At 46.7% G+C, this 23,385-nt stretch overlaps 1 protein-coding gene across 1 annotated transcript in view; it reads right to left on the reverse strand.

Annotated features, from left to right (window-relative positions):
• The window catches only part of FAF1 (Fas associated factor 1), a 494,563-nt gene that overhangs the window by 173,015 nt on the left and 298,163 nt on the right, over window positions 1-23,385 (reverse strand). Inside the window, exons 11-12 of the mRNA XM_060231799.1 lie at window positions 23,275-23,338; window positions 20,239-20,320 (exon numbers count right to left, since the gene is read on the reverse strand). Of these exons, the coding sequence (XP_060087782.1) occupies window positions 20,239-20,320; window positions 23,275-23,338 (146 nt within the window). The remainder of the gene's footprint in view (window positions 1-20,238; window positions 20,321-23,274; window positions 23,339-23,385) is intronic.

A 23,385-nucleotide genomic window follows, 5' to 3' on the forward strand; every position in this document is an offset into this window, starting at 1 on the left:
GAGGGATGCAAGCAAGTGGCACATGTGCTCTCCGAGTGCCTCTGAGAGTACACACGCTGCCCCTGTAGAAGCACAGACCTGGGAAGACTGAGCGGGGGCAGCAGGCAGGAAGCGTGTGCACTTGGAGGCGCCTGGAGCCTGCCCTCTCTTGCTGCAGAAGTCTTCCATGGCAATGGAGAGCAGGCTCTGAGCACCCCTATGTCCAGGTGGTGCCCTAGACAGCCGCACACCTGGCCTACTGGGAAGCGCCAGCCCTGACAACAGAACATTTTATGTGATCTGGTCCTAATTCTTACAGCACGTCTTTCTTTCTTTCTTTCTCTTTCTTTCTTTCTTTCTTTCTTTCTTTCTTTCTTTCTTTCTTTCTTTCTTTCTTTCTTTCTTTCTTTCTTTCTTTCTTTCTTTCTTTCTTTCTTTCTTTCTTTCTTTCTTTCTTTCTTTCTTTCTTTCTTTCTTTCTTTCTTTCTTTCTTTTCATTTCATTCTACTAATATCCTGCTCCTTTCTCCAGCAAATAGGGCTCACCAGCACAGAGTTCCTCTCGGGACCATGACCACACCCCCTGTTTATGCACATGTTACTCCTACACCCACTTGCCTGCTGCACTTTCCCATCCCCACACCATTCTTGCATGTCACTCTGCCCTTCTCTGTGCTGCGCAGAAAAGCTGCCTTTTGGAGTTGAGTTGATGCTCCCCCCCCCACCACTCCCATGAATGGACTGGTCCAGGGAAAGCCTCTGACCCTTTTTAACTCATTCCTTTACAGACTGAGCTCAATCTGGTTTTTGTAGCCTTGTGGTCAAAGCCAGGCCCATTTCCCCCACCTTGGCAAACTACATGAAACTTCCAGGTGGGCAGCCCTGTTAGTCTGAAGCAGCAGAAAAAATCAGAATCCAGCAGCACCAACAACATTTTATTCAAGGTGCAAGCTTTTGTGTGCACGCAAACTGCTTCTGAACTCTCTGTTCTACACGAAACTTCCATTGAATTCTGAAGTTTTGTGTACACATGGCCTCAAGGGATGCATTCTGAAGTTTTGTGTATGCGGGGCCTCAAGGGAGCAGTGCCCTCTACCCCTGGGTCATTCCTCCCCACTCCTCAGACCATCCCTCAGTGAAACTTGGGGTCTGAGTCTTCTCTTTCTCAAAAAAAAAAGCATGCCTATTAACCCCTAGGCATCCAGCCCCTGCATGCCAACCAAGGTGCTTGTCCTGCACTGTGCCACTTTCTCCAAGTCCCACCATCCCACATGCTTGCTGGTGCACATAGGCACAGCAGCTCCAAGCACCCTCAAGGTGGACCTTTTCCTTCTCTTTTGAGGGTACACCTTTCTGACTCCCAGGCTAAAATCCTCTTGCCTTTGCACAGCCCTGTGGCTACTGACTGCATCACACCCACCCACACTCTGCTGCCTGGTTCCTCGCCCCTCCAAGGGAACACGGCCTGGTCATCCTCTCCAGGTTCCCCCCTTGAGCTGCACTACTACTGATGAATCATCCAACTGCAGCATGCAAGGGGTTAAGCGCTGCAGACAATATTTTGCCAGGCCCAGCTCTGCCTCCTCCTCCTCCAGCCCACCTGGCCCCAGCGCTGTTGGACTCTGCTCCACCCTCCTACCTCATACGCATGAACCAGGCAGGCCAGTCGCCAGCAGGGACCAGCCTGTGCTACAAATGCACATACACCCTCCTTGGTCAAGAAGCAGGCAAGACCTCGAGAAGGAGGAGAAAGATGCAGTGGTGGTTGAAGCTTCATTGCACTGCCAAAGCGGGAATTTTGAGGGGCAGGGGTGGAATGGATTATTGGCTGCCTATAGTTGAGGTGATGCCCCTGTTGCCAGATACCCTAAGCGGAGGCCTACCTGGCCTACTTCCTAGTGGTGGCCCTAGGGACCCCCTAGGTTTGAAGAAAAATCTAGAAAATGAAAAAGGAGGGTTTAAACACCCCCAAAAGAAAGGGAAATTGTCTACAGTGGGAGGAGAAGAAGAAGAATTGCTGATTTATACCCCGCCCTTCTCTCTGAATCAAAGTCTCAGAGCGGCTTACAATCTCCTATATCTTCTCCCCCCACAACAGACACCCTGTGAGGTAGGTGGGGCTGAGATGGCTCTCACAGCAGCTGCCCTTTCAAGGACAACCTCTGCCAGAGCTATGGCTAACCCAAGGCCATTCAGCAGCTGCAAGTCGAGGAGTGGGGAATTAAACCCGGTTCTCCCAGATAAGAGTCCACTGCTTCCACTGCTGCCTCCACTGCCCCCAGATAGTTCTCCTACAAGCAGATGGGGGAGGAGCAGAAGCCCTTTCCACCCCTCCTCCTACCACTTAAGTAAGGGAAGAAATTGAGCATGTGGGAGAGCAGGAGCTGGCATTTGCCCCATTCATCACTGTGGCAGTGATACTGCAGGTAAGTATGGCAGTTGGAAAATAATGACAAAAGCCACTAGCACTACTGGAGCTATGCAGGCAGGTAGGGGAGGAGATGCAGTATGACCATGTTTGTTTGATACTGTGGCCTGACTGGAGAGGAGGGGCTAACTGAGAGAAGGGAAGAAAAGAGATAGGAAGACTGTGAGAGAAGGCAGGGAGTGAGGAAGAGACGGGAGAATACTGAGACCAATGGGGCAGAGAAGAAAAGAGAGGAAGACAGAAAAAGGAGCAAGGCGGAGAGAAGAAGGCTGTGAAAGAAGGGGGAAGGAGGAAGAGAGAGAAAGACAGGAAGACTGTGAAAGAAGGAATGGGAAAGGGAGGGAAAGTGAGAGACTGAGTAAAGGGGTGAGAGAAAGACAAGAAACAAAGGTGGGAGAAGGGATAACCAGGGCCGTAGCCAGGATTTGGATGGTCAGGGGGCATTTACATTTTTCAGGGGGCACTGATGCCCCCCCAGCGCTCCACACAACCTTCCCTCTAGTTGCTCTCCCTCTCTGACACCCTCCCCTCCCTCCCACCAAATTGCTTCTGGCCAGGGGCAGAAGAAGTCCAGGCAACCTGTCAGAGTTTAACGGCCCACTGATCAGCTGTTTTGTGGGCTCTTTAACTGGGTGGGGGGGAGCTGGGGGATGCTTTTGCTGCTGGCTCCCTGTAATGTACTCAGTGACGAGACGTGCAGAAGGCAACATACTTTATTAGAAGGTACATCACAGAACTGGGCAACGCGGGCAGGGACCCGCTTTATATACATTCTCCCCGGAACAGCTCTCCAGCTGGCCAGTCCAATCCTGGCCAGTCAAACTTCCCGCCACTGGTCTTGATTGGCGGAGACTTTCCCATGCTGCGCAGAGTGACCAAGGGGCTTCCCCTGGATGCCTCTGCTGTGGGGCCACGCGGTGCTTTTTCATACGGCACAATACACTACACTCCTTCCCCCCCCAGTTCATTGTACATAATCTTGCAAGTATGCGGGAGCCCTACGTTCCCGGGTAGATCGCCTCGGGGTCGCTTGGGGCATTGCAGTGGCCCCCGGGAAGGGGGTCTCTTCTTGTGGGCCTGCGTCTGGCGGCCGATCGGCCAACTCGGGTTGCGGTTCCGGGTCTGCTGGTCTCGGGCAATCGTATGTCGGCAGGGTCGGCGCCTGTGGGGTTACTTCGGGTGGTTCTGCGGCTGACTCTTCTCCGCCTGCTGCTTCCCCGGCTCCGGCTGGCTCCTCCAGCAAGGTTCGGCGGCGCAGCTGGTCTATGTGCTGCCTCAAGATCTGGCCCCCCTTTGTCGAGACCTCGTAAGAACGGGATCCCATCACCCAGAGCACCCAGGCTGCTACCCACTCAGGGCCGTTTGCGAAGTTTTTCGCATAGACAGGGTCTCCCGGGAAGAACCCCCGCACCGCTTCCCTGATCTCGGGTGTGCTGCGGACGTCAGTGGCCCTATCTGGATGTGGCCGGTCTAGCCTGGTGGTTAGTTTCCTACCCATGAGTAGTTCTGCGGGGCTCGACCCGGTGAGGGGGTTAGGGGTAATCTTACTGTGGAACAAGAAGGCTGCCAGGCGGTGGTCCCAGTCCCCCTGTACAATCTGCCCCAGGGCTTCCTTGGTGGTACGCACCATTCGCTCGGCCTGCCCATTGGTGGCCGGATGGAAGGAGGCGGACCGGACGTGTTTGATCAAGTACCTATCTAGGAGCTCCCAGGAGGTGAAGGCCATCCCGTTATCTGTGACCAGGGTATCGGGGATTCCGTGCGTGCAAAATACCCTTCGCAAGGCTCTAACCACTGCCGCTGTTGAGGTGGAAGCTACGGGGATTACCTCTAGCCACTTAGTATATGCGTCTACCAGTATGAAAAATATTTGACCCAGGTAGGGTCCTGCAAAATCTAAGTCCAGACAGGACCATGGCCGCTGGTTGGACTCCTAGCGGTGGACGGGGGTGCACAGCGGATCGGGCCGGGATTCCTGGCAGGGTTGCCACCGTTTCACCCAACCCTCTATCTCTTCATCCATCCCCGGCCACCAAACGTAACTGCGGGCCAGGGCTTTCATCCTCAATATCCCTGGGTGCATTTCGTGAAGGGCGGCTAACACCTGCTTCCGCATGTGGGGGGGACCACCACCCTGCTACCCCAGAGTATGCATCCCTTGTGGGTGGATAGCTCATCTCTGCGCGAAGCAAAAGGTTTGAACTCCGCGTCTACCTTGCCCGTGGGCCACCCCCTTCCCACCCAGTCAGAAACTCGAGCGAGTATGCGGTCCTTTCCCGTGGCCCGAGCCACCTCAGCGGCGTGGAGGGGCCGCTCGGGTAAAGACTCCACTAGCATCACATGGTGGGCCGGGGCAGGATCGGGGTCTGTCGATGGAAGCGGCAGGCGGCTCAGGGCGTCAGCGTGTCCCATGGCTTTGCCCGGGCGGTGCACCAGGGTGTACATGTATGAGTTTAGGAATTGGTTCCACCTCAGCACCCGCTGAGACACAATTTGTGGGGTCTGGTGGTCAGGAGCGAGGAGGCCCAGGAGTGGCTTATGGTCCGTGGCAATGGTGAACCGCCTGCTGTACAGGTAATTGTTAAATTTGTGTACTCCGGCCACAATCGCCAGAGCCTCCTTATTGATTTGGGCGTAGTTCCATTCTGCGGAGGTAAGGGTCCTGGAATAATACGCCACCGGAACCTCCCTCCCGTCTGGGAGTTGGTGCCCCAGGACTGCACCCACCCCGTACGAGGAAGCATCACAGGCCAAGATGAGCGGCAAGGCTTAATCGAAGTGATGGAGCACTGCGTTGGAGACCAGTAGATCTTTGACCGCTTGGAACGCTGCGGCTTGCTGCTTCCCCCAAACCCACGGGGCTTGTTTATCGAGCAGCCAGTGGAGCGGTTCCGTGATGGCGGCTTTGTGGGGCAAGAACGAATGGTAAAAGTTCAATAACCCCAAGAAGCTTTGTAGCTCTGCCTTGCATGTGGGGGCCGGGGCTTGGACTATGGCCCTGGTCTTGTCCTCCGTCAGGTGGATCCCCCTGCGTCCACGGCAAACCCCAGGAACTCCACCCTCGGGACCCCTAGCAAACATTTTTCTTTTTTCACTTTTAGTCCCGTCGCTTGGAAACGGCGGAGGACCTCTCGCAGGCGGCTGCTGAACTCCTGTGTCTGGGGCGGCGATTAAAACGTCATCAAAAAATGGCTGCACTCCGGGAATCCCTTTAAGGAGAGAGTCCATTATGCTCTGAAAAATCCCCGGAGCTACGCTAACCCCAAATTGTAGCCTCCGCACCCTAAAGGCTCCCCTGTGGGTCACGATGGTCTGTGCCTCAGCTGTCTTGGCGTCAACTAGTAGTTGCTGGTACGCTTGTGCCAAATCCAGCTTCCCAAAAATTTTGGACCCTGCAATGCCGCCAGTACGTGGCTGACCACCGAGACAGGGTAGGGGTTGTCCTGGAGTGCTTTATCGTGCACTTGTAGTCAGTGCAGATTCTCACGTCCCCATTTGGCTTCACCGGGGTGACTATGGGGGTTTCCCAGGCCGCATAAGACACTGGTTCCAAGACTCCCTGGGCTGTGAGGCGGTCCAGTTCCGCCTCTATCTTAGGTTTTAAGGCAAACGGGACTCGCCTCGCCTTGAGCCGGATCGGTCTGACTAGGGGATTGAGCGGCAGGGTGATGGGCGGCCCTTTGTAACTCCCCAGGGACCCGTCGAAAACTGCTGGGAACTCTCGGCAGACGTCCTCAAAACTGCTCGTCTGCACTTGCTCCACCCCCACTAACTGGATACCTAATGGTTGGAACCAGGCCAGCCCTAGTAGGGTGGTGAGCTGGTGCTTAACCACCAGAATGTCCAGGGGGCCCCTGAAGTTCCCTCTCTCTACCCGTACCCGGGCCCAGCCCACGATGTGCACCGGGTTTTTTTGGAAGTCCCTCAGAACGAAGTCAGCCGGCCTCAAGGTGAGGCGGCGGCGGGTACATAGTTTCCTTAGGGTTTCCTCCGAAATTACGGAGATGGAGGAACCCGAGTCCACCTCCATGAGGCAGGGGGCGCCCTCGATGAGGACCATCATTTTGACCTTGTCGGGGGCGGAGAGGGGCAAGTTCAATACCTGCAGGCTGGTAGATGCTGTCGTGTGGGCCTCAGTGGACTCGTGATGCGCTGCCGGTCGCCGGCGGCTGTTCTTGGCCCAGCAAGCCCGGGCGATGTGGCCCACCTTTCCACAGTTCCGGCAGCCCATGTTGCGGTATGGACAGTCCCTCCTCTCGTGGGGGTCGCCGCAGCTGGCGCATTTGATGGTGGGAGGTCTCTCCATCGCTCGCTGTCTCGTGGGGGCTCTTGGGCCCGCTCCTTGTGGCCGCCGGAGCTGGAAAGCCTCTTCGTCCTCCCGATCGCCCGGTGCCATCTCTTCATGGTGGACTGCCTCTCCACTTTGGTGGCCCTCTTGAAGGCCGTCGCCTCGTTGAAGGCTTGTTGGAGGGTGAGCTCTTCCTTGGCAAAGAGCTTCTGCTGCAGCCTTTCGTCCCGGAGGCCCCAGACGAATCGGTCCCTCAGAGCCTCCTCCCGCTTGTTGAAACTGCAGTTTCCTGCGATCTGGCAGAGAGCGGCATGGTAGACTGCAGCCGTTTCCCCGGGCTTCTGATCCCTCTTGTGAAAGAGGAATCTGCGGGCGACAAGGGATGGTTGGGGCGAGAAGTGCCCTGTGAAGAGTCTGACGACCTCCCCGTAGGTCCTCTCGGTGAGCTTCACTGGGGCAGAGAGGCCTTGTGCGATTTCGAAGATTGCCTCTCCGCAGACACTCAACAGGACGTCCCTCATCTGGTTGTCGTCCGTGATCATGTTGGCCCTCAGGTAGCACTCGACCCGTTCAGTGTAGGTCTCCCACCGTCCGGGGTGGTCGGGGTTGAATTCAGCAAGATGGCCCATTGTTACGCTAGAGTTCGCCATTGTGGCGGCGGGCGTCTCAGTTTCTTGCAGTCCTGCGCCTTCCTCGTCTCCAGCCAGGTCAGCTGCTTTCCGCTGGGGAAGCCTTCCTAGCCAGATCCCACCTTCGTCGCCAGTGTAATGTACTCAGTGACAAGACATGCAGAAGGCAACATACTTTATTAGAAGGTACATCACAGAACTGGGCAACGCGGGCTGGGACCCACTTTATATACATTCTCCCCGGAACAGCCCTCCAGCTGGCCAGTCCAATCCTGGCCAGTCAAACTTCCCGCCACTGGTCTAGATTGGCGGAGACTTCCCCGCGCTACGCAGAGTGACCAAGGGGCTTCCCCTGGACGCCTCTGCTGCGGGGCCACACGGTGCTTCTTCATACGGCACAATACACTACACTCCCCCTTCCCCACTGTTTTAATCCAGAAGTAAATTCATTTGTCACGGTGGAGCTTTTGAACCAAGCACATTTTCACAGAGAAAGCAACTTCAAATTCTGCCTAAAAGTGATCTTCTGCCCAAAGTGATAGCTGCCTGATTAAATGGTTGCTTTTCAGTCTTAGGTTTATGTACACAGGTGAGTTTCAGGGTTTGTTTGCTTTTTAACCTGGTGGCATCTTTTTAAAGAGAGAGAAGGATTTTATTCCAGCATAAACTTTTGTGGATGCCAGAGCATTTAAAGAAATGGGCTAATTTACAAAAGTTTAAGACTAGACTAAAATCCTGGCACTTTAGAAAAATAAGATGCTTCTGTTCTTGCTTTCATGCATATCAGAGCATCATCTGCTGGCTCAGAGCATCCTTAAACAAGTTCCGAAACTGCTGACAAAATCACCTTCACTCACTTGATTGGGGGTGGGGGGAGCAAAAAGAGATGGCAGGGGGGAGAGGAGCCTGCTGGAGAAAGAGTAGGATTTTTAGAGGAGGAGGAAACAAAAAAATGAAGAAATGTTTTTAAAAGGGGGGAGAAAATGAGGAGAAAAGGAAAAGGAGAGGTGGTGGGAAGGTGAAGGAAGTAAAAAGTACTGAAGGAGTGGATGGAAGTGAGCAAGAGAAAGAAAGAAAGGAGGGCATTTGAAATGAGAGGAACAAGCCAAGGTGAGAAAGAGGAACAGCTGACAGAAGATGAAGAGGGGACCCATATACTTGATAGGGGTGGTTGCCAGGCTGTTGAGGCAGAGGGAGCGAGCTCAGGCTTCCAGTAAGAGGTGCCTTGCCGGGGCAGGATGCTTGCAGGTTGCAAAAAAAAAAAAAAGTGGTGGGTGTCTGTGCGAGGCTTGGTGGGAACTACAGCTGCAGGCCTATGAGAGGGGCCAGCTCTGGGTGGGATGGGGTGGCCAGCAGCACGAGACTTGCCTGGGCAGGGTGGCAACAAAAAACAAAAACACAGAGAGAGCAGCCGGCAGCGCTAGACTTGTCCTCCCTTCCTTCCCTCCCTTACCCATCACGATGAACCCCCCCCCCCCCGCCTCCCTCTTCCATGCTGGGTACTGAAGTCACCTCTCACCTCCGGCTGCTGGGCCTGGCTGTACTGCTGCTCCCATGAAGCCCACTCGGCTGGGAAGGAGGCAGCTCAGTTTAATGGAGAACCTTTGAACCCCCTCCCCCGCCCCAACACATACACTCACAAAGGGCCACCCACGTCCCTGCCAGCCACCCTGTGCCTCAGACTCCACACACACACACACACACACACACATACAAGGAAGTGCACCTCTCACACTACACAAACACACAGAAGTAAACCTCTCACACTCCCCCCCCCACAAAAACAGAAGTGCCTGCTGAGAGGGAGATAAGCGAGCGAGCTGCCTCAACGAGTGTCAACAGGCCACACAAGGCAACAGGCTCCGAGCCTGCATTGCCACCCCCCCTTCTCCTCCCAGCTTTCCCTTGCTTTCGTGGGGCCTACAGTCAGGGGACCTCACCCAGAAGTCAGGGGGCTGTGCCCCCACAGGCCCACTCGTAGCTACAGGCCTGGGGATGACCCAGATGATTTCCAAATGCCAGGTCTACCAATATACTGAACTAGGGTGGGTAGAAGATAGATCTACTAATACAATGGGAAGGGGTAGGTAGATATTTTCTTTGGAGGCCAGGTTTACCAATACAGTGGGAAGGGTAAGCCTGTTCTTCAGAGGCCAGGTCTACCCCCTGTAGAGGTCAAAATTTTCTGTAATAAAATTTGACTAGATTCTGTTTTCTCTTATAATGTTTAAATTATTTTTAATATATAGTTGAAATATAGTTTAAAATAATTAATTATGAGATTTTTACAAGGGTATGGAAATAATGTTCTAAAGCAGGGTTTCCCAAACTTTTCTTTCCCGTGGCCCGGTTATTTTTACACTTCTCCTTCATGACCCACTAAAATTTGGGGGTGGAGCCGGGAGATTTTGGAGGTAGTGTCGGGAGACAGGAATTATATCATTTCCTGTGGTGTCACTTCCAGTTCAAGGGCCAAGTGATGTCACTTCCAGGGCACACTGAACCAAAACTCCACCAAAACCAAAACTCCACCTTTTCCTGTGATGTCACTTCCAGGGCACTCCCCCAAACCTACCTCTTCTTCTGAAGTAACTTTGTTTTCAGAAAAATCTCTCTGAAACTCATGCTGAACAAAAATGGGGGTGGAAAATGGGTGGTCTGCAACTTTTTCATACATTCCCAGGGTCCTCTCTTTCCACCCTCGCACTTGCATGCAACTATCTGGTTGGGTGTTCTTCTCCAGCTTGCAGGCACTCCTAATGCCCATGTTCAATTGCCTGCACAACCTACACACCCCTTCCTCAACAGCACTGGCCAGTGTATGCAGTTGGAAGTGCTGTTGCCATTGCCATCAGGAATGCCAGTGCTGTGTACCACCCACACTGGGCCCTGGCAGCTGCTGTACCTTAAAATATGCTGACACATTTAGTAGGCCCTTCCTTCAGCTGCTACTACTGGAACCCTTCCTCAAGCTACAACCCAGCTTGCTTGGTTTCAAGAAAATCTTTTGACAGCTATTTTTCATACTTTTCCCTGACTGAAACACTGGGAAATTGCTGTGAAAGGTAGCAGAGAATTGTACTGCAATTAATGAATTAATTTCAAGTTATATAAAGTTCATACAAGTTTTTCTGCAGTTACCCCAAAAAGGATATTTATGAGGGCCTTGCAGCTTTTTACTGGCTGTGTTTCCTATGCCTTTAAAAGCAATCTGTTGTGCAGATATTTAGCCAGGGAACTTCTTTCATCATTTTTAATATCTACAGGAGGAGTTTAATTTTGGTGTCAGACAGCTGTTAAAAGCAGGGCCAGTAAAATAGTGCCAAATTCATAGTACCATCACTTCCAGTGCTGTTGAGAAATCTCATAGAAGGGCCAGCTGGCTACAACTGGGGATGCCAATTTTTCATTGACAGAGCTCCTATGTCTGCAACAACAGTATGATGAACAGAAAAGTTTCATCCAGGAAAGAAAGAAAGAAAGAAAGAAAGAAAGAAAGAAAGAAAGAAAGAAAGAAAGAAAGAAAGAAAGAAAGAAAGAAAGAAAGAAAGAAAGAAAGAAAGGGAAGGACATGGAAAGGAAAGGAAAGAACATGGAAAGAAAGAACATAAGAACAAAAGAACATAAGAGAAGCCATGTTGGATTAGACCAGTGGACCATCCAGTCCAAAATTATCTCATACAATGCTCAAAAAGCACCAGAATGTCCGCCAGTGGGACCAGGGCACTAGAAGCCATTCCACTGTTGCTTCCCCCCACCCCCAGCACCAAGAATACAGACAGAGCATCCCTTGCAGACGGAAAATGAAAGAAAAGGGAACAAAGGGGGGGGGGGGAAGCCTTACTCATCATCAGATTACTCCAGTCAGCAACAATTCTGCCTAGGGGTCGTTTGGTTAAAAAAAAAGCTACTGGAATGCCCATTCCCTCCCCCTCCCAGCTGAAAAACACACACACACCCCTTCTTTGCGGCCCAGGTCTCACGGGAAATCTCCACAAAAGAACATACTGAAAGGCACATGAAAGCTCATACCTTGAAGAACACTTCATGGATCTAAAGTGCCAGTGGATGCCAACTTTTCTCTCAAACACTGGGAGAGGGGGAGAAGGAAGGAGAGGCAGCCCAGCTCCTCTCTGCACAACACAGAGACGGGGGAAGGAAGAAAGCCAAACAGAGCTCAGGGTTTGCAGCCTGTGTCAGTCTTCAAGGCTAGCTTTTCTCTGCACAACAGAGAGATGGTGGAAGGATGGAAGCAGAGCAGAGGTCATGCTTCGCTGGGGGCAGGGCTAGCTTTGGCTTTTCTTGTGACCTGGTAGTGAGGCTTCCGTGGTCCAGTACCGGGTCCCAACCCTGCAAATGGGAAACAGTGTTCTAAAAAATATATCATCCTCTTGGGGAGCAGTGACAAACAGAGTGCCTCAAGGATCTGCTCTGCGGTTTGTTTTGTTCAGCATCTTTATAAATGATTTGGATGAAGGAATAGAGGGAATGCTTATTAAATTTGCAAATGATACAAAATTGGGAGGGGTTGCAAATACAGTAGAAGACAGAAACAGGATACAGGATGACCTTTACAGGCTTGAAAACTGGGCTGAAACCAATAAAATGAATTTTAACAGGGATAAATGTAAAGTTCTGCATTTAGGTAAAAAAAATCCTATGCATGGTTAAAGGATAGGAGAGACTTGTCCAGGCAGTAGTATGTGTGGAAAGGATCTAGGGGTCTTAGTGGACCATACGCTGAACATGTGTCAACAGTGTGATTCGGTGGCTAAAAAGGCAAACACAATATTGTATTAACAGAAGTATAGTGTCCAGATCACATGAAGTGATGGTATTGCTTTACTATGCTCTGGTAAGACCTCTCCTGGAGTACTGTGTTCAGTTTTGGGCACCACATTTTAACAAGTATATAGACAAGCTGGAATGTGCCCAGAAGAGGGCAACGAAGATGGTGAGGGCTCTGGAGACCAAGTCCTATGAAGAAAGGTTAAAGGAGCTGGGCATGTTTGGCCTGGAGAGGTGGCGACTGAGAAGTGATATGATCACCATCTTCAAGTACTTGAAGGGCTGTCATGCAGAGGATGGTGCAGAATTGTTTTCTGTAGCCCCAGAAGGTAAGACCAAAACCAACGGGTTGAAATTAAATCAGAAGAGTTTCCAGTTCAACATTAGGAAGAACTTTCTGACCATTAGAGTGGTTCCTAAGTGGAACAGGCTTCCCTGGGAGGTGGTGGGCTCTCCTTCCTTTGAGGTTTTTAAAGAGAGGCTAGATGACCATCTGATAGCAATGCGGATCCTGTGAATTTAGGGCGGGGGGGGGCGGTATTTGTAAATTTCCTGCATTATGCAGAGGGTTGGGTTAGATGACCCTGGAGGTACCTTCCAACTCTATGATTCTAAGAACTAATTTATGTGATAATCAAATGTAGACTCACTCACAACTTTAATGCTACTGGCTTTTTTTAGTCACAATGTAGAATTTTTTCTCACAGCACTATGGAGCATAGAGAGAACACTGGATAATGAACGTGCTATTTCCAGTATCTCAATTTTTTTGTGGAATACAGACCTAGCACATGTTTTGGGCTTGACAATAATGTCCAGTCAGATCTACTGTATCTCTGGACTAAGTGCATATTTGATTTTTCTCACTATAAAATGAAGCAGACTGTTCTCACTAACCACAACTTAGAACTTTAAAGTTATAAGGTGGTGTGAACAGTATTCAGTTCAGTTATAAGGTGGTGTGAACGGTTTGTGGGAAAGGAAAAAACCCCCTCAAATTTGTTCGAACTGTGATTAGATCAAAGCCTTCCTAAACCAGGAAGTCTTCTATCTTGGCTCTGCATATGATAGGAGAAGGGAGAGAGTGCAAGAGACCATGAATAAACTAGGTTTTTATCACCAAAACTGGAATTAATTTGTAACGTCTGAATATGGCCCTGAATATATAGAACAAATTCAGACATAATGTTTTCACATTGCTATCACTTCATCCACAAGATTACAAATTGAATATGGAAACAATCACAGATCCAACATAAATCACATGTGGCATTATCTGTAAATCCAGGCTGTATTTATTTTTTTATTTTATTTATATTTGTATCCCACCCTCCCCTGACAGGATCAGGGCGGCTAACAACAATTAAAACAACATAAAATTAAATTGTTACAATAAAATCACAATAAATTATGAAAATCACAATAAATTATGAAAAAATCACAATAAATTATGAAAAAATCACAATAAATTATGAACAAAATCACAATAAATTATGAACAAAATCACAATAAATTATGAACAAAATCACAATAAATTATGAAATTATGGTATTGTGAACAACTTCATTTGCTGTCAAATGTTGTAGTGCACAGATTCAGTAGTTCTGCTTCTGAGAATTTTAAATGCAGCACTCATGCACGTAAAAGCAATGGGCAAAGACAGCCGCCCTGAGCCTTCTCCGGTGGGGAGGGTGGAATATAAATCCAATAAATCTACATCTAAGTGAATAATATCGAATAGGAATAGAATTTTACATAATTATTTAAAGATAGATTTGGATTAAACTATATTTTGATTAAACTCCTATTAGAATAGCCTGTCCTATTCCACAATACATGAACAATAAAGCACACAGCACACAATTTATATAATCACCTCAAAACATTCTAAAATGAAGGTTGGTCATATTAATAAAGTTTTAATTCATAAACAGAAGGAAACTGTCATTTTACATTAGTCAATAATGCATTGAATTATATTGATAAAATGGAAACTCAAATGACAATGCACTGTAGTTTTAACTAATTTCTTGCCTTTGTTTTTAAATCAGCTCTCATCTTTCTTTATAGTATAAAATCTACTAGATGTTTTACCCATGAAGGAAAGAAGCTAAAACAAAGTGATTCTTGTTCGATCACTGAAGATAAATTTGTACAGAACACCCTTGGCTCAGACAACAGTGAAAATTCCTTATGAAAAAGAACAAGGTCTACATGCACTCTTGGCTGCGAAGTGCTCTCAAATTAAATCAGTTTGAAGTGGTTTTCATTAAGATGGATTGAGTGTGGCATCGTGAGAAACACTTTATCAAATGTAGTGTTTTACTTAGTGATTAACTATATTCCAGTTGATGAAGCTCTCCAAATCCTTCGTAATCCTGCCACTCCAATAAACATTTAATGAGCATATAAGTTCAAAAAGCCTAGCAGAGGATTTAAACCTTCAATCTTGTTTTTATTTACTCTGCGAACTCAATTTCTCACTTCAAGTTAAGAATGCTATTGCTTGAAGCCCATCTGTTACCCTGGTAAAATTAAGTGGCCCCCACAGTTCAAATTAAAAAATATGGTTTCAGGTTTCCATTTTTTCCATACACAAAATATAAAGTTTGGGAATTTTATGACAAAGATGACTAATTTGTAATAGCTATCCCTTATACAACCTTTCCTTTAGGAAAACAAGATTTGAAAAAGCCAGCAAACAACAGCAATAAGGTAAAATCATTGAGCTGGTTATTTTCTGTGTATTATTCAAGCAGTTACTTAACCCATTTGGTAGCTATTAATATGGGCTTATAAGAAAAGTAATTGGCAATTTCTAGAAACAAAGTAAGACTTTACGTTTGTTAATAAAGTATCTTCTTCGAGTGATTGGTATTGAAAGTGTAAGGCAGCTTCTAGATTATGGAGATAAAAGGTGCATGCAAAACATTTCTTCAATGTCATATTAACAGTTGGAAGTAGATACTAATTTTTTCTATGCTCTGGTGGAACATATGAAATTATATGGCAAGTTAATAATTATTCATGCATAGGTCATATAAGCAATGAAGCCCGTGCAAACTGGATCACAGGCACTGTTTCTTTTCAAAGTCTTTTCAAGTATTATATATAATACAGTGAGAAGTTTTCTCATGTACATCAACCTCCATCAAGTCTACCACCAAGTACCTCAAACTATATGGAACAAAAGAAAAAAGGAGAAGTCTAACTGTGAAAGAGGCTGTTTAAAAATCTTCAGAGCTGCCCCTCCTTCAGAAGCAGGTTCAGACTTTTCTCTATAGACAGATCTTCTGCCTACAACATCAACACTATGCTAAATCTATAACAGAAAGTCAGTTCTGAAGAATCTCTCTAAATGGTATAAGACATCAATTAAAGTGACAGGACTGGAAATGAACCCAGGAGTCTCTGTCTTCCCACATACAGCCTACTGTTCAGCAAAACAGGTCAATATTACTTGGAAATTACAGTAGTGGGTCATATGGCCTCCTTTCTAAAATAGGAATTCACTGTAAGAATTCTTCTTCTTTTCTTCTTCTTTTTAAGCAGAAGAGTTCCAAGGGCATTAAAAAACCTTTGGGATGTGAGAGAGAATGATATAGATCAGGGGTGTCAAACATGCGGCCCGCGGGCAAAACTGGGCCCGGAGGGCTTCGATCAGGCCTGCAGGGCTCTCTCTTCTCTCTCCGTCCTGCCACCCTCACCCTCTAAAGCTCCAGGGCTGCTGACATTCACAACTCCTTCTGCCTTCTCTTTGCAGAGGCTAAAGCAGAAGTGAAGCTGCAGAATAGATTTTCCACTCAGGCCTACGGGCAGAAATCCAATCCATGTTTTCCTTGCAACTTTGTTTTAATGGAGAAGTTTAACTTCCCAGCATTCCTGGGAAGCTTCCTGGAGTTATGTCCTTGTAAAGCAAACACTGATGCTCTGTGCCAGCTTTGTCTCTTAAAGGACATGAGGACTAGGGCTGTCAATAATAATAATAATAAAAAAATTCGGTAATATCTGGATCCGGAAATATCCGGTAATACCTTTTTCGGTATTCCGGATATTTCTGAATAGTAGTATCCGGATATATCCTAATATACTGAGATATCTGGATATATCCGGATATATTCTGCTCCATTATACCCTATGGGCCATTGAAGTCAATGGCAACATAGGGTATATTGGAAGCCACCTGGAGAGGAGGGGTTTGGGGGAGAGCCCCCCAAATTGCAGCGAAGCTTCAGGGGACGCTCCCCCAAAGAATCCCAAAGTCCCAAAAAGATTGGACCAGGGGGTCCCATTGCAGGGACACCCAAAAAGGGTGCCACTATCCCACCATTATACCGTATGGGACATTGAAGTCAATGGCACAACATAGGGCATAATGGAAGCTGCCTGGAGGGGAGGGGGTTTGGGGGAGAGCCCCCAAAACTGCAATGGAGCTTCAGGGGACTCTCCCCCAAGGAACCCCCAAGTCCCAAAATGTTTGGACCAGAGGGTCCCATTACAGGGACACCCAAAGAGGATGCCCCTATCCCACCATTATACCCTATGGGCCACTGAAGTCAATGGCACAACATAGGGCATAATGGAAGCCACCTGGAGGGGAGGGGGTTTGGGGGAGAGCCTCTCAAATGGCAGAGCAGCTGCAGGCGATTCTTTCCCAAGGCCCAAAAAGGCTGGACCTTACTGTGGGCACCCCAAAGGCTTTACAAAGGCACACACATCCCCAACACAACCATAAAACAGTAAAACACCACCAGCAGTTCAACAGGTCAGTAAGCCACCACAGCCTGGCCATGGGAAAACAGAGGAAGAAATCATCAGACCCCACACAACCAGGTCAACCAAAGCCTGGCATAATTTGAAGAGGCAACTCCAAAAAACAACAACAAAAAATTAACAGGCAATTCCAAAACATTTTTAAGATTCCCAGAAAAGATTATAAAAATAACACAGATTAAATTAAACACTTTAAGCCAGGTCATGCCAGAGCCACCTGCCCCCAAGCAACCCAGCCCCCAAAAGAAAACCAACCACCCAAAGCAGGAGAAAAACTAAAGGTTTTCAAAAAGTTAAAAATAAACCTGCTTCTAATCTGAACAGAAACCCCTCCCATACATACACAAAAAAGGAGTCATTTTACCAGATGAAGATCCTCCAGTCTAGCCAGAAACACCAGCAGCTAAGACCAGGCCACAGAGAGCAGAGCACAGCGAAGGGCACAGAAGCTCACTCACAGTCTCTCTATGGTAAGTTGGTAACACAGCAGCAGCTTTCTTGCTGGAGCACACAACAGCCCTGACCCATTTTAAAAATGCATGGTTGTGATTGGATCAGGCGCCTCCTCCTCCCTCTCTCCCTAGACAGAGGCGGGAAAATTCGTGAGCATTGCATTTTGCAATCTGCAAAATGCTGTGATTGGATCAGGGGCCTCCTTCCCCCTCACCCCAGCCAGAGGCGGGAAAAGCCAAGGGAACGGCAGGAAAGGCAATCACAGACTGCCTTTTGCTTTGCCTCATTGCTTTCTATGGACAACAGGGCTTTATCGAAAATTTCCAAATACCTCTGATATTATCCGGAATTCAATTATTCAGAATTCCAGAAATAGGCTCAGATGTCTATCCGGAATTCCCTAATTCCGAATTTTCCTGAAAAGGCAGTTCTCGGTAAATATTTGTTAAACCCTCTACCGAATTGACAGCCCTGATGAGGACTAGTGCCTAGTGAGTACTCTGACTTGGGAACCCACAGCCAAAGGGGGACATTACACTGGAGAGCCATTGCTAATCTGAGTAGACTGGGGGAGGAGAGGCTTGCAATGCCTTGCCATTTCATGTTTTCCCAGGTTGAGAGCATTTTATATCTTTAGTTTTCTGCTGTGTGATCCTTGTGCTTTTCCTTGATATTTTATTTTTAGAACTGCACTGCAAAAATCCCACTATTCCCCTACCTTTCTGCTTTAAACAAAATACTGCAAGAGTTTTAAGCATGTTTGTATTTTAAGTTAAAAAATAATATCTTCAACTGTGTTTGCCTGTGTCCTTTATAAAAAGTGTATCACCTCTATCTGGCATTACATGGCTTGGCCCCACAAAGTCCCATTTATGTCAAATCCGGCCCTCCTAACAAATGAGTTTGACGCCCCTGAATTATAAATAATGTCTTTTTGATACAGAAAGTTCTGTCCAGGTAAAACTGAAGAGCCCTCCAGACATCAACTACATGACAATTCTGTTCTTGTTGAACCTCTAAAGCATGTATTCTGACCTATGAAGTAAGGATTATCTTGATTATCTTTGAGACAATCAAGAGGTCACTCCTTCCCAAGGTATAAACATACACCTTAGTAGATAGTACTCCCAGTTCTGAAACTCATTTAACTGATGTGTTGGATACCAAGAAATAAGGTTTGAGAGTCAAATAATTCAAGATAATTTTGTCATAGGCTCAAAGTGTAGCCCCATTAAGGCTGACGCTAACAAATTGATAGGGAAAAGGGAAGAAAGATGGGACAAGAAAATAATTTTTAAAAAGGAAATAAAAGAACGTACAGAAGAACCTATGCAAATAACAACCTAGTAAAGGCAACCCCTGTAGAGCTCAATTCAAATCCTGCTTCTAGCCATGAGGCAATTTGCAAAATGGCCCTGCCTCCTTCTCTTATAGATCCTAGAATGCGCCCCCATCTCTTAGGAGAAATGATAGCACAGTTTATTTAAAATATTAAAGCTTCACCTGGTCAAAACTGTGTTTGAGGAGACTTACAATAAAATCAAACAATAACATATCATCAGTAAATACTACAGTATGCATTAGCATAAAGGCAGCAATACTGTAAAACTCTAAAGAAGAAACAGAAAATCAACCAAATGCTTGGCCAAATAGCTTTTTAGCTATTTAGCTGCCCCTTGAAGGTGGTGGTGGGGGGAATATGGGCATTCAGTGGAATGGAATTCAAGAGACAGGTGTTGAGGACATCAATAGGAAGCAATAGCAGAAAAAGTTCTTCCTTGTGGCAGTGTTCCTCACTTAGAGGAAGGACACAAAGTAGCCTGAAGTGATTAATTTTAGTGTTCAAGATAGACAGCTACGTGACATTACAAAAATATTCCTGATACATTACTGATTATAATTCAATTGGTGTTCCTTCCCAGGGATACCAGCCTCCAGGTGGGACCTGGGGACCCCTCAGAATTACAGCTAATCTCTAGACTACAGAGATTAGTCCCCCTGGAGAAAATGTATGCTTTGGGGGGTGGACTCTGTGGCACTGTACCTTATGGAGATCCCTGTTCTCCCCAGGCTCCATCCCCAAATCTCCAGGAGATTCTCAACCTGGATCTGTCAACCCTACCCCCCGTCCCCCACTGGTGGCCAAGGGAGACCAGGCAACCTTACTTTGGGGGGCCATGCTGTGGCTCCATGGCAGAGGATCTGCTTTGCATGCAGAAAGTCCCAAATTCAATCCCCGGAATCTCCAGTTAAAAGGATCAAGTAGTGTGTGATATAAAAGACCCTTACCTGAGAGCCTGGAGAGCTGTTGCCAGTGTGAGCAAACAAAACTGACCTTGATGTACCAATGACCAGTTTCAGTATATTGCAGTTCATGTATATGGGTTCAAAATTCCAGTATACAAATCCACAGTTTTTATACATCCTCCTACCATTGCCATATTGGCACTAGGAAGAGTATGATATTGTAATGCATGAAAATTCCAGAGGGGACTATTTGGGGAATAATAACAGGATAGAGCTGCCTAATCTTAAAATTCAAGGTAGAAGCTACCTTGCAGCACTACAGACATATAATGGGGAATAAGCGCAGCATATACAGCTGAAGCAGGTAATTTTGGTTACAGTGTCAGAAAAAGCACAGTGTCTACCTGTAAAATGGTGGTTTGCCAGCAAACAAATGAGGGGAGGGAGAATCAAGTGGACACACTGGGAAGCATCAGACCCACTGAAAGCACTTCAGGGGCAACTCTCAGTCATGGTTAGAGAATTAGTCCTGTGTTTTGAGCAAAATAGTGTGGCTTTCCACTGTTTGGAACATATGCCTATGCCTGGTCCAGAAGGAATTTTACAGACAGCTTCCCTTTCATTTTAGCAGCATAATACTAAAAATGGACTTACATCTCTTGCTTTTCCATAGAAGGCCTCTTGAAAAGCAGCCTCTAACGATCCGATAAAAAATACTGGATGGCAGTCACCATATCTGTTTGAATGCCAAAATGTTTCTATTAAAATATCATTTGACTTCTTTCTAAAAACAATGCAATAATGACATCCCACATACAGCAATATTTAGAAGTTTTTACTTGCAGCCTTTAGACACTGGATAGTTCAGTCAAGATAAGAATATAAATTTCCCATGCACAGTAAGAACTTTAAAACAATTAAATTTTAAGCAGGATTAAGAACTTTAAAACAATTAAGAACTTTAAAACAATTAAATTTTAAGCAGGATTTTTCAGTGAACAAGAGTACAGAAGAGAATTGAATCCCAGTGAAATTGAGTGAACAAGAGTACAGAAGAGAATTGAATCCCAGTGAAAATTCACTCTTGAAGATGCTTGAGTCCTATGCCAGCAGAACCTGCTACAGCCATTAGTGAAAATAATCAACTTCGTCCTGATTGAAAAGGCTCTCCCTGGGCCTGTGCAGGAGGCAGTTATTTGACCTCTGCTCAAAAAAAATCTTCATTGGCAAGGGATGAAGTGGCCGATTGCAGGCCAGACTCCAATTTACCTCCATTCTTATCCATCCAGCTTTATATTTTATTATCTGAGCTTCCCTATGTGTCCATTTTGGTTCTGAACTGGGGCTTTGAGGCTGGGGTCAGGTGGCTAAGGCAGAACAAATTGAAGCTGAATCCAGACAAGTCAGAGATAATGCTGGTCCACAAGGCAGATATTCTAGAGCGGGGTGGCCAACGGTAGCTCTCCAGATGTTCTTTGCCTACAACTCCCATCAGCCCCAGCCATTGGCCATGCTGGCTGGGGCTGATGGGAGTTGTAGGCAAAAAACATCTGGAGAGCTACCGTTGGCCACCCCTGTTCTAGAGGAACTAAATCCACTTGTTCTTGATGGAGTAATGTTGGGTTTTCAGAGCAGGTTAAGAACTTGGGGGTGCTCATGGACCCTAGAGAGCCAGTTTGGTGTAGTGGTTAGACGTGCGACTCTTATCTGGGAGTACAGGGTTTGATTCCCCACTCCTACACTTACAGCTGCTGGAATGGCCTTGGGTTAGCCATAGTTATTGCAGGAGTTGTTCTTGGGACCTCACAGGGTGTCTGTTGTTGGGGGAGAAGATATAGGAGATTACAAGTCATTCTGAGTCTCTGATTCAGAGAGAAGGGCGGGGTATAAATCTGCAGTCTTCTTCCTAAACAGGTTGGCATGGTGGCCAGGAATGTCTTCTATTAGCAGCATCTGATTCACCAACTTTCTCATTAGTTATACTCAACTGATCTGGCTGTGCTGATCCATGCTTCTATAATCTCATAATTGGATTACTGCTGCCCTGGAATCTACAAGTGGTCTGGAATGAGGCAGCCCAACTGTTGTCAGTGGCTAGCCATCAGGAACATATATTGCCCATTTTGAAGCAGCTTCACAGTCTGTTCTGAGATAAATTCAAGGCATTGGTTGTCACCTTTACGACCTTTAAAGCCCTTCACAACCTACAATCCACATATTTGAAGGGCCATTTCCTTTCATGTGTGCCAACTACCATAAGCAGGAAGCCATCTGTTGGCTATCCCACCACTTAGGATGCTTTGTTTGAAATTGACCAGAGCCTGGGCCTTTTCCATCACAGTTCTGGCTCTAAACAGGTGAGAGGGTCCCCTCCTTGGAGATATTCAGGAGACCCTGCAAGGCTTGGCTGTTTGCCAGAGCATCTGAGGAGGTTTGAACAGTAGACATCTTTTAAGAGGGGGAGAGATTTGTTACTTTATCTTTGTTTCTGGCTGGGGATGTTTTCATTGTTATTATAAGCTGCCTTGAAACAAGAGGAAAAGGGAATATAAACGTTTTAATAAAATAAATTATATAATAAACCTGAACATAGGTTGCTCAAAACTATTACCCGTTTTGTGAAAGTGCATGAAGGTATGCACTAAAACATAGCTCCTTGAGGTTACTGGAAGAGGCTGAATTGCAGAGAATGCTAATCTGGACCCTGCTCCTCTCTTAATCTCTTCACTCTTTTAGGGTGTTGCTTTTTCTCACATCAGAAAGTTCAACAGCAACAGTCTAGAGCAGGGGTGGCCAACGGTAGCTCTCCAGATGGTTTTTGCCTACAACTCCCACCAGCCCAGCCATTGGCCATGCTGGCTGGGGTTGGTGGGAGTTGTAGGCAAAAAACATCTGGAGAGCTACCGTTGGTCACCCCTGGTCTAGAGAAGTGAAAAGGTACTACTACTTCCACATGTAAGTTTACTGCTTTCCTCTGAGGAAACCAGGTGTTCCTCTGTGCAGACTGCTTGTATAGAATAAGCATATAGCTGGCTACTCAACTATCTCACCTCAAAACCATGGCAATTTTGAAACCCAACTCAAGAAGCATATAATTTATGGCCTAAATCTTTGATACACAAAGGGCTGGATGCACTTAATGGGTGCATTAACACTACACTAATGCATTTTGCAACTGGATTTTTACAGTGTAATAATAGCAGAAATCCAGTTGCAAAATGCAGTATTTAGAGTAGTGTGAACACACCAAATAATACTCTTCCCTACATCTCCTCTTTCCCCTCTCCCCGCAACCGCCAAATCTTTGGCTGTATTGCAATGGTTGTTTCAACTTGCATTCAGTCAGCCCATTTATGTCACACTTCTACACGGCTTGTTATAGACAATGCTTCTCACTTATGGATATTATTTGTACATGACGAAAAAATATACATTGGAAGCCTTCACTATCATTTGGCAATTTTGAAATAAATGTGTGCAAAATTCCAATAAGAGTGAGAGCTTTTTGCTTTAGAATGTCCATCAATTACTTCCACAGGGAAGTTTATTTTGTGAAGAGCTATCTTTCTGTAAACAGCTTAGTACTTTAATTTTTTATCATTATATTCTTACCAAATACTTCATAAAAATATAATTTGCATGTTATTTCTACATTAACAGTTCATCTATATAGATAATTGCAAATCTAACCTGGAAGAAAATTCTGCAGTAAATTGTAATAAGGCATCTCCTTCATTTTCAGCGTTGTCTGGCACTAAAAAAAGGAAAGGAAAAATATCAGAATGTATTGACACACAATTT

This window comes from Heteronotia binoei, chromosome 2, assembly GCF_032191835.1.
Source record: "Heteronotia binoei isolate CCM8104 ecotype False Entrance Well chromosome 2, APGP_CSIRO_Hbin_v1, whole genome shotgun sequence".
NCBI classification, from domain to species: Eukaryota; Metazoa; Chordata; class Lepidosauria; order Squamata; family Gekkonidae; genus Heteronotia; species Heteronotia binoei.